Source organism: Hipposideros armiger, unplaced genomic scaffold (genome assembly GCF_001890085.2).
Source record: "Hipposideros armiger isolate ML-2016 unplaced genomic scaffold, ASM189008v1 scaffold_188, whole genome shotgun sequence".
In the NCBI taxonomy this organism is placed as follows: domain Eukaryota; kingdom Metazoa; phylum Chordata; class Mammalia; order Chiroptera; family Hipposideridae; genus Hipposideros; species Hipposideros armiger.
In genome coordinates, this window is record NW_017731538.1 from 513741 (window position 1) to 524833 (window position 11093).

The window sequence follows — 11093 nt, forward strand, 5'->3', positions numbered from 1 at the left end:
CAAAAACCATGCTTCTCTAGATTCTAAATTTGAAAGCATAACATGTTTTCTTGGGGTAGGATCTATTGTAGTTAGGCTGAGAGAGGAACCCAGTTGCCAGGACATGCCTTCAATCACCTCCACCCCAGCCCCAAGATTAGTTAACTGATGCATAGGTTGTACTAATTTGAACTAACTGTACTAATTTGAGGCCATGGATTGTGCATAAAGTAGTTCCACATGGCATCACTTCGACTGGGGACAGGTCTGCTTTTCGAGCTTGGCCTGCTCAAGGGCTGCAGGCTTGTCCCGACCAGGAAGGCACCTTCTCTGAGGACAGAACACGCTCCCTGAAATGGGGCTGATCTTAAAAAATCCAGGATGAGAGGTGGGTCAGCCAAGGCTCCTCCCACCTGCCGAGCAACCAGTGCCTTTCCTCTTATCACCTCCATACCTACTCCCTGCCCCCTGCAATCAACAGCCATTACCTGACAAAGGATTTTTAAGCTGCCAGCCTGAATGTTGTACTGTTAGAGTTTATGAAGGGCCGTTTTTGGTGGCTTGAGGAAACTGTATGTCTGAATATTTGAAAATCCAGGATCCATGCTCAGCTTGAGTATAGTTTGGCTTTTCGTGAACATGAAAAGAAGGGTGAGAAGGAGCAAAGCCATTTCAGCAACTTAGGACCAAGAATGTAGCAGTGTTTCTCAATTGGCATTATTGACATTTGGGGCCATATAATTCTTTGTCATGAGGATTGTCCCCAAGACATTGTAGGATGCTTAGTGGCATCCCTCACCTCTACCAGTAGACACCAGTAGCAACCCCAGTTGGGGCAACCAGAAATGTCTCCACATTTTGCTAAATGCCCTGCCCCACCCCGGGAGGCAAAATCACCCCCAGTTAAAACATACCAGAGAATAATGGGCATTTCTGACGATGTTGACAAAGGTCTCATAAAGAACAACTTAAAGGAGTGGGTATTGAATAGAAACCCAAGATTTGTAGTGAAAGGCATTTTTGACAGAGAAGTTTGAGAATCAGCATGAGGCTTGATTATATGGTGAGAGAAGGTGAGAGGAATTCCCAAAAGCATCTAAAGACAAAGGTTAAGGCCTGTGAGTCTGCTGGCATGGTGAGTGCCTTGAGTTAAGTAAACAGCAGTGTCTGGGTCAGAGGGAAAATTCAAGACTACAGGATACTCAGACGCTAAAAGGAAAGGGAATCAGAAGATGGTGCGTTGAAATGTGACCACCTGCTTGTTACTTTCTGTGTGACCACCTGTGAGATTATGATTTATAATAAGGAATATATATTTCATCTTTGTCCCTTTGTGGCACAGAGCTCCCAAAACCTTTGGAATTTCCTGAGTGATAAGAGAATGAGAGCATCTTGTTACAATATTTGGCCTCTTGTCCTTACTTCCTGAAATCTCTTCAGAGCCATAAAGGTGAAATGAGTGTCTTGTTATTCATAACAACTCCCTTTCAACTACACCTGAGTTTATGTTAATGAGGTGACTTTTGGAAATCCCCTAAAGATGGGGAGGGGACTGGTTGCCAGGGGAAATGATTAGAGGCTTGTTCAGTCCCAACCCTGACCTCCTGGAAGGGGAGTTCCAAATCAAATAACCAGTGATTTGATCAATCCTGCCTAAGTAATGAAGCCTCCATTAACACCCAAAAGGAAGATGGCTTGGAGAGCTTCTGGGTTGGTGAACACGTTTAGGGAAAACGGTGTGCTCCAAGGGGGTATGGAAGCTCAGAGCCCTTTCCCCATGCCTTGCCCTATGCATCTCTCCATCTGGCTGTTCCTGAGTTATCTAATAAGTAAAATGTTTCTCTCAGTTGTGAGCTCTAGCAAATTANTCTCTCTCTCTCTCTCTCTCTCTCTCTCTCTCTCTCTCTCTCTCTCTCTCTCTCTCTCTCTCTTTACTCCTCTTCCCATCTTTATCTTATCAAAACCACCACCCAACTCAGGAAGGAGGCAGGAAAGCCTTATCTAACATTAATCGCTATAGCATTATCTAACAGCTAGAGCACACAGTCTTAAAATCAGACAGACCTGGGTCTACAGTCCAGTTTTCCTACTGCGTGATCTTGAGCAAGTCACTTAGCCTCACTGAGCCTCAATTTCCCATCTATAAAATGAAAATAATTATCCCAGAGGGTCACCATAAGGATTAAATGAGAAAACAGAATGCTTGGCACATAATTCTCTCTCCATAATGATCGTTATTGGCATGCTGCTGTGCTCAGAGCTCACTGAGTAGTGACTATATAGTATTCTGTATACAAGAGGTGTTCAGACATTGCTTTTTTTTTTTCCCCCCTTCCTCTCTAACAGGTATTCGTCAGTTGCAGCTCATCCTATTCAAGGTGGCCCTGATATTGGGAGTTGAAATCCATGTGAATGTGGAGTTCGTGAAGGTTCTAGAGCCTCCTGAAGATCAAGAAAATCAGAGTACAGTATAACTTTCCTTTTCTGTCTAGAAATCACATTTGCAGGTCTCAGAGGATGTTTCTGTAAGAGTTATTCTTATTGGGGGCATAATTCCATCAAAAAATATTTTACCTTTTTTGACCATTGCCAGTGCTGTCACTTTAGGTTTGTTCTTTAGCTCCCAGGGGATTTATTATTAAGCCATTAAACCTATAATTTGGTTACCCTGCCACTAGGAGGCAGTGTTTTGACAAATGAAGTCTAATCAGGAAGTAGGACAGAAGACATAGATTTGGTTGTCTGATAAAAGTTCATTCACATGTTCTTCAAGTTGTGCATGTACACACATAGATATGTGGATACATTTGTAGCCATATGCTGTTTATAAAATCCAGTAAAGAAAGTGTAGTTTCTATACCAAATGTGAAATAGATGTTCAAAATATTATTTGGTGTACAATATTTTAAAACTTTATTAAACTATAATTTGCAAACCACAAAATTCACCCATTGACGTTNCCAAATTCATTCCTCTGCCTTTATCTGAGTTTAGAACTGCCTCCCCAGGTCTACTCACTTTATTTAGAGCCCCATTCCTGCTTTTTCTCTCTTGCTTACTTCTGCCATTCACCCACCCACCCGGGACCTCCTGCCCTACAAAGCCCCATGGCTTCTCCCAGCAGCCCCAGGCCAGGTGGGCTCTCATCCCAGTGTGGTGTGGGCATCTGTCTGCTCCCTTTCTCAGGAGCCCACACTCCTGCTTGGGGCATCGACACCAGGCACTGCCTTCCTTGTATAGTGTCCACACTCACCTGTCACCTGACCCACCTCGGGTACTTGAAGCATGTTTGAAAACGGGGATTTTTGAGACCTGTCCATTCACTCTTCTCCGTCTCACCTTCACTCTTCATGGTGGGGAAAGTGATCACATGACTGTAGGAATAGGTATGAGAAAGGAAAGCCAATAACAGGAGCTCCAGCCTACACACCGTGACCTTACAAAAGGTCTTGGGCCAATGCTGGGTGCAGTTTGGGTGACGTGGTTTGGGTTTGGAAATATTAGAATTCCCAGAACAAAGTATTTGAAATGATGGTGATTGGGAAAATCGACCCGGCAGGTCACTCGGCAGCTGAGGCTGTACCGTCTAAGACCTTCATAAACGCTCTTCTGGTACCTTGGGTGGGCGCAGGATGCACTTCACCATAAGCTGCATCTTGTGCCGTTATTACTAGTGGTGACAAGAACTCCATTCATTGAGCAGTTCCCACGTGCCAGGCGTCAGGCTGGGCATTTTGTAACAGTCTCAGTTGGTCCTCACATGACTCTGTGAACTAGATGTTCTTATTCCCATTTTATAAGTAAGAAAATGAAAACACAGGAGAGTTCTATAACGTTTCCAAATGTACACAATCATTAAACAGTAGAAGTGAATTTGGCCTGTTGCTCTTGATGACCCCGAGCCCTGTGTTGGTCTTATACCTTGTATACACTGGTCCCTGTCTCTCCCCAGGGATGTGCACTTTCTGTGTGAGCTTTTGGGAAAGACAGTCTTTTTATTTCTTTAGCCACACAATGAACAGATTTGACCTTGGGAGACAGGCTTCCTATAGTTCCCTGCCAGCATCCCTCCAGGAGGGGTACTTTGGTCCTCTAGAGCAATGAACGCCGTGAGAGCCAAGCAGGGCCCTGAGTAGCCCTCTGCCTGTTCAGAAAAGGGGTCACTGATTCTGGGGAGAAAGTTTGAGTTCTGCCAAGTACCTATTTCTCTTCTGGTCTTGTTTGACCATTAGCTTTGCTTAGTCCATTATACAATCCCTCTTTTACTCACTCTTTTGTCATTTAATTTTACCGAAGTTATGAGAACCAGCGGTGTGAAATATGCTTCTACATTTGCTACAAGACCATTTTTGAGTCCATTGTTCATTACAACACAGTGTTCTCTGTTGAAATCCCTACATGAGACCATCCTTTTAGAATTTAGTGCCAGGAAAAACTTGCCTCCCCTTAGGAATTTCTATGCTTCCTTCTTTCTGATAAGGAGAGCACTGTAATATATCACATTTCCCTTTTGCCCCGGGTGCCAAGAAGCTCAAAGCCAAATGTGATGCTTAATCACAACTCTGTTAATCCTCCCAGACGGCTGATTTGGTTCCTCTTTATTCCCTTGGCCCTGATTTCCTATTTCTGTTTTGATGAGCCTCACTGTACACACCCACTCCAAGTTCTTCCTTCTGTGAAGAAGTGGGTATAAATGCTTGCCCTGTAGAGGGGCAGACTGCCTCACTGTGCCCCTGCTCTCCCCCCTAGGACTACATCGACACAGAGATGCTGCTGTGTGCAGAGAATGTGAATCAGGACAACCTGCTTTCTTACGCCCGGGAAGCTGCAGACTTTGCCACCAATTACCAGCTGCCATCTTTAGACTTCGCCATGAACCATTACGGGCAGCCCGATGTGGCCATGTTCGACTTTACCTCCATGTATGCCTCAGAGAACGCAGCCCTGGTGCGCGAGCGTCAGTCACACCAGCTGCTCGTGGCCCTGGTGGGCGACAGCTTGCTTGAGGTACTGCCTGCATTTGGTGCCCCTACACCCTGTTAGAAGACAGGTTCCTTTCCTGCATTTATGTTTTGGCTGGCAGCATCTGCTGTCATGCAGCTGATGGAAGGACAGGCCCTCAGCCATTTGGCAGGATTCCAGCAAGTCCATTCTGGCCTTGGAGCCTGCCCTTTCACTAAATTCAGAGAACAGCCAGTTCTGCCTATGAACTGGTGAGAGAGCTTTCTCTCCCACCTTAGGGTTCTTCGGGGCTGACCTCTTTGTCGAAGTACAAAATTAGGTGGCCCTGGTCTGGACGTCACGTCCCTTTTTCTCAGAGCACATGGACCCTCAGCTAGGCCAAGACTGCTCCCTCATGTGGGTGGATCTTTGTGGCCTTTCAACATAGAAATTGTATAGGAGGCAAGAAAGGCACGTGGGCCCAAAGTTCAGTGTCTGTCCTTTGCCTCCCTGGTCAAACTTCTTCCCAGAAAATTGGCAAATGCTAGGATCCTTAGGTTAAATAAATGCTTTCAGAGGGGATACATTTTTATCTTTACCGTAAGCGCCAACCAAAAAATGTTTCTGTATTTATCCCAAGTTAAGCCTCAAATTCTAAACCACACTTTGGGGGCACATGGAATGGTTAAGTTATAACTAAGCTTGGTGAATGAGTCCTAGCTCACCATTGTGTGTGGGCCGTAACCTAAGCTCCTGGGTTAAGCACTCAGAACCCCACCCCTGCACCCCACTTCTCAGGGTTACCACTCAGGACTCTGCTCCCATGACCTCAGCTATCCCCAAACCAGATGGACTGTTCTTCCATCAGGCTCCGCCATTCCCAGCCACCAAGCCTTTGCCCACTCTGTTTGTTTTGCTCACTACTCCTAAAAGGATCCAGATCAGAATACTGTTCGTCCTTTAAAATCAGCATAAATGCAGATCTTTTATGAAGCTTTCCCCTATTTCCATCNGGGACCCCACTTTGAGAACCACTGAGCTAAGCCCCTCAGGCATTGTTTTAAATGCAGAAAGCCAGTCAATCAAGTTTCTGCAATTGGTAGAAAGTGCAAAAAGATACAACCCAGCCCTCTAACCTGAGGGCTCCTCCCAGCGCATCTGGATTTTCACACACAGCAAGGAAATGGTTAGAAACATGGCTTCGCGTCGTCTTTGGAGAATTCCCTCAGCTCTTTGCACATCTGGCCATATGGAGAGTGTAGTGGGTGGGACTTGCAATCAGATAGGCTAGGGTTCAAATCCTGGCCCCGTTATTGCATGGCTGTTGCCCCGGGTAGCACTTGCTCAGCTCTCACTACTGGTCCACAGCCCCTAAGGATCATTGCATTTTAAAAGAAATAGTGTCTTAATCATATTGTAAAACATAAATATATCAAAGCAACATGTTGTACACCTTAAACTTACACAGTGTTACATGTCAGTTACATCTCAATTTAAAAGAAAAGAAATAGTGTCCTGTGGGACTGTAGAAGCTAGGCATGCTGAGGGTAAATCTTGGCACTCGAGTGTCCCTGTTCCAGCCTTGTATGTCTCCAACACTTGTCTAACATGCATATTCTGCAGGGATAGGAGGCAAAGTGGAGCTCCTGGCACACTGGCACTGAGGAAGTGATGCTGAGTGCGTGAACGCTTCTCTTTTCAGGGATTGATCTTGAGAACATTGTTTACTACAAGGACTGCACCCACTATTTTGTCATGACTGCCAAGAAGCAGAGCCTGCTGGACAAAGGTGTCATCATCAACGTACGTATCCCTCGGTGGCGATGGCCTAACTTTCTTTCCCTTTGTGACCTGGGCTTGGCAGCATCAGCAAGGACAGGAGCAGACATCATCCTGCCAGAAACTGAACAAGGGGGCAGGAGGGAAGGGACCACCACCCACCATTCTCCTTCTCCATGGCGCTGTATGAGTGTTAGATAAAGGAGCCCACACCAATACACGCGGGCGTGTTTCTGCAGAGAGCTGTGGGGGGAGGGGTGCTGAGCCCCTTACACAGGGTGTAAGTGTGGGTCCAAACTCCCGAAAGGTCAGCTGAGTCTTTTTCTTCCCCACAGCTCACTCATCCCTGCCCCGTTCAGCCCTGCTTTTTTGGGAGATCATATGTCATATGGAGGCAGATGGGGACTCCTTGCCCCAGTGCAACACAGAGACACTTTCATTTGTGAAATTCACACCTTGGCCCCCTTGTCATGGTGTATGGGAAAAGCTCTGTTATTGCAGCCCAAAAGGCTTCAATTGAATCTTGGCTCTGCCATATATTAACTCAGGACTATGACAAAACTGCTTAACTTTTCTGAACCTGTCTTCTCATCTGCAGAATACAAGTAATAGTTTCTGTCTGAAAGGGTTGTTTGGAAGAGTATATTTAAAAACGTATACTAATGTGACTAGCTCCGTGCCTGGCATGTACTGGGTTGTAGATTTCCATCTATAAGTTCTCTGCCTGGTTTGGACACAGCATTTTTGTTCTGCTGGCTTCCTGGCCTCTGCATTTTCCTGCTTAAACAGAGAGCAGGGTTGACAGGAAGGGCCATGAAGTGGTGGGCCCTGGGCTGAAATCTTCTTTGGTCAGGTATTCAGCCTTTCCAGAGCCCCTGTTCCTGCCACGGCTATGGCCTCAAGATAAGGATCAGGCAGTCCAGGGTCAGCCTGCTCTCTGGGTGTCGGCCTACAGCCCAGGCAGCACGGTGACCATTCATTGCTGATTGTCAGAGAAGAATGTGCTATCTTCTCCCCGGCTCATGCTGGCAGCCTGCCAGGTGGCATTAGTAACCCAGCCCTCCCCTAGGCCGTCTCCGCATTGGGCAGGTCTTTGTTGAGAGCCTGAGCTGCTGGACAGGAGGCTGTGAATGAAGCCAGCAGCACAGCCAGCAGATGCGTGAGCAACCGGCTCAACATCTGATGCCCCACTGCTGACCCGGTCTGGGGGAGGCAAGGCAGTGTTCCCATCTTCCCTCTGCTCCACAGGTGTCCCTCCCGAAGCTGCTCCTCTGCCAAGTTGCCTGTGTCAGATAGTGAAGGACCATGTGGGGTCCAGGGGTAGCGGTGCAGTGGGCATCTTTGCAGAGGCTGGGGAGGCTTTCATCAGCCCTCCCCTGGGGCATCAGGCAAAGTGTGATTTGGGTTTCCCGTTTCACGGCTGAGTGCTCCAATCTTCTGGAATGCTAAGGCTCCCTCCAGTTATCCCAAGGCATTTGTCCAGGGCACGACAGGCTGCTCATGGTGACCTGATTGCTTGGCAGTTGTCACAGCCCTTCCACACTCCTGTCTCAGGCTCTCTGTCATGGCACACGTGGGCGAGAGTGACTCAGTCTGGTCCCACCCGTGGTAACTGTGGAGCAGCCGGGATCAGAGCCCAGCCCCATGCATGTCCTCACCAAAGCCTTCCTTCTACCTCAGAGACACTGGTGGCTCCTTCTGAGCTGGTGCTGAGGGGCCTCTAGGGTTAAGACAGGAACTCTTGTCTAGAAATTGGAGGCCATAGGCCACACATGGAGAACTGGATGTGGGAGAACTGGGCACCCATTTGGTTCAAGAGCTCTGGCCTGAGTCTGTAGGTGTTCAGCCAAGCTCTCTGTCATCTGCGTAAGCTGGGAGCTGACCCGTCGACCCTGAGCCACTTAANATACATTTACTGAGTGTGTACTAAGTGCCAGCCACTGTGGACTTGAGATAGAAAGAAAATTTGTTCATATTCCTGCCCCACAGGAATTCAATCTTACAATCCTACTTTTCAAAGGAAAAAAAACATGAAAAATGCTAACAAAGTAGTTTTATTGTATAGGTTGAAAGTGCACGTGGGTCTTTCATGAATGTACCTAGCCACAAAGCCTAGCCCATTTTTGAAAGGATGACCCTGTAATTGCCTGTTGGAGAACATCGCTTAGCCTTTTGTTTGTCAAAGGCTAACCAGGATAATGGGTCCTGTAGATTTTAGAAACGGGAGGTGTCCCGCTGACTTAGAAAGGCCCCTGGTGATGTGTTTCTTCCTAGGGTGCAAACCTCGGCATTTCTGCCTGCCCCTTTTCTCCAGACATTGAGAATTCTGGTTTTCTCGGCCTGTCGGGCATCTGAGAAGAGCTTTCTCAGTAATCTTTTTGTGTCCACACCAGATCCAGAAGAAAGACCCACATCTTCCCTTTTTCTCATGCAGGCTTCAGAAGGAAAGAATTTCGTGGGAAGCTGGCTATTGCAATCACCGCCAACTTCATAAACAGAAACAGCACAGCGGAGGCCAAGGTGGAAGAGATTAGTGGTGTGGCTTTCATCTTCAACCAGAAATTTTTCCAGGACCTGAAGGAAGAAACAGGTGAGACCGTCACCTCTCTCCGAACCACGCCACTGTCTATGCTTCCTAAAGTGTCCCAAGGAGCAGCTGGCTGTCCTGGCTCTTGGGATGGGGAGATTCAGTCTGATTAAGTGGAAGCAGAGGTTTCCCCTTAGGATCATAGTGGGCAGGATTCCTCTGAGGACAAGAGTAATTCTTGAGGGAAAGCGTTCCATGTTGTACATGCATATAGATACACAGCCATTTATTCAGGAGACATTTACTGAATGCCCATTATGTGCTGGTGCTCAGTGTCATGGGATATAAAGTCGAAGCTGACACGGTCCCCACCCGAGTGGCTCCCTGTCCAGGGAGGGACACCCTCATTAACCATCTGCTAGTTGGTCTGCGCCAGAGGTCAGCGTGAGATTCAGGGAGCACTACGAGTGAGTGGGGAACCAGGAAGCTGTGAGTGGTCCCTGGAACAGCGTTGGTGCTTTTGTGCAGCGTGCCAGCTGCCCTTCCTCCTGAGGACTGTCCAGGGAGGCCTGGGGAGTGTGACACTCACCCAGGGGCATCAGTTGTCCCCCAGGCGTGGGCCTTGAGGAAAGAAAGGCTGGGGAGGTGATTTATTTAACCAATATGTATTGAATACCTACTGGGCGCCAGATGCTGTTCAAGGGTATGAGATAGAACAGTGGGCCAAATAAACATAACCTTACTCTTGGAGCTTATATTCTATGAGGGGAGAGTGTCAATCAACAAATAACTAACATGCCAGGTGGTCTATAAGGATGGTGGGGGGAAATGAAGCAGGGTGGGGAGAAAGTAAGGGATGAGGCACCTGCTCCCAATTAAGTAAATTCCAGATATTTTTTTTTCCTGTTTACCCTGATTTAAAATTTTATATTTCTCCTTGAAAAGGCAGTGTAACATCTGCCTTTTTAGTGTTAAATCTTCACACTAAAAAGAAATCATCCACACCCAGCACCACCTAGCTCATGAATGAATAGTCCTCATTTGCATATACCCCTTTTTGGTAACTTTCCACCTGTTTACATGGATCTTTTTACATAGATCTAGCTCTCACTGTAGTGCAATACTATTGGTTACTCTGATTCTCTCACTCAGTGCCACGTGTTAAATATTGTCCATCTTGCAGCCTAGTCCTCCTGATGGTCGGTTTGGGCACAAGAGCTCATTAAGTGGATATATTGTCACCACTTAAGCATTTAAACCATGGGGTGGCAAACCAGCTGGCCACATGTTTTTGTGTTGCCTTCAAGCTAAGAATGGTTTTCATATTTTTAAATGGCTGAAGAAAAATCAGAAGACCATACTGTGACAAAACTGAATGTTATATGAAATGCAAGTTTCAATGTCCATAAATAAAGGTTTACAGGAACACAGCCATGCCCACTTGTTTATGTGGTAGCCGGTGGCTGCGCCACCATGAGTAGTTGTTGACAAACTGAATGCCCCACAAAGCCCAAAATATTTACTATCTGGCCCTTTACAGAAAAATGCTTTCTGGCCTCTGATTTAGACCTTTCCGCTATTTATTGTTAGAGCTAAAACTGCTTCTGTTGGATTGTTTTGTTAAGATAGTTTTCTAGGAATGGGATTCGTTATTGAGCCAGGCTCTGCCTCACACTGACCACAGTGATGTGTGGCCATTGCATGACCCTCTGAATTTCACCACAGTTGCATTATCTTATTTTTTTAAAAAGTATTTCCTTTCCAGCATATTATGTTCCTTTGTATGATTTAAGAATTCCCTAACCCTCCCTTCCCCTCAAAAACCAAAAAAATAAATACTTAAACAGATCACCCAATATAAATTACG

The 11093-nt window shown here is 46.6% G+C and overlaps 2 protein-coding genes across 8 annotated transcripts in view; both read left to right on the forward strand.

The window, feature by feature from the left end:
• Window positions 1-2645, forward strand: part of LOC109388272 (protein-methionine sulfoxide oxidase MICAL2-like) — a 99505-nt gene extending 96860 nt beyond the window's left edge. For all 3 annotated transcript variants that reach the window (XM_019652860.1, XM_019652861.1, XM_019652862.1), the window contains one exon: window positions 2326-2645. In XM_019652860.1, the coding sequence (XP_019508405.1) occupies window positions 2326-2453 (128 nt within the window). In that variant the 3' untranslated portion in view covers window positions 2454-2645. The remainder of the gene's footprint in view (window positions 1-2325) is intronic.
• Window positions 2646-4705: 2060 nt separating this feature from the next.
• Window positions 4706-11093, forward strand: part of LOC109388271 (protein-methionine sulfoxide oxidase MICAL2) — a 53291-nt gene continuing 46903 nt past the window's right edge. For 3 of the 5 annotated variants that reach the window (XM_019652854.1, XM_019652856.1, XM_019652857.1), the window contains exon 1: window positions 4709-4986. In XM_019652854.1, coding sequence (XP_019508399.1) covers window positions 4747-4986 — 240 coding nt within the window. In that variant the 5' untranslated portion in view covers window positions 4709-4746. Of the gene's footprint in view, window positions 4987-11093 lie in introns of all 5 variants that reach the window. The other 2 variants (XM_019652858.1, XM_019652859.1) reach the window with 2 other exon arrangements.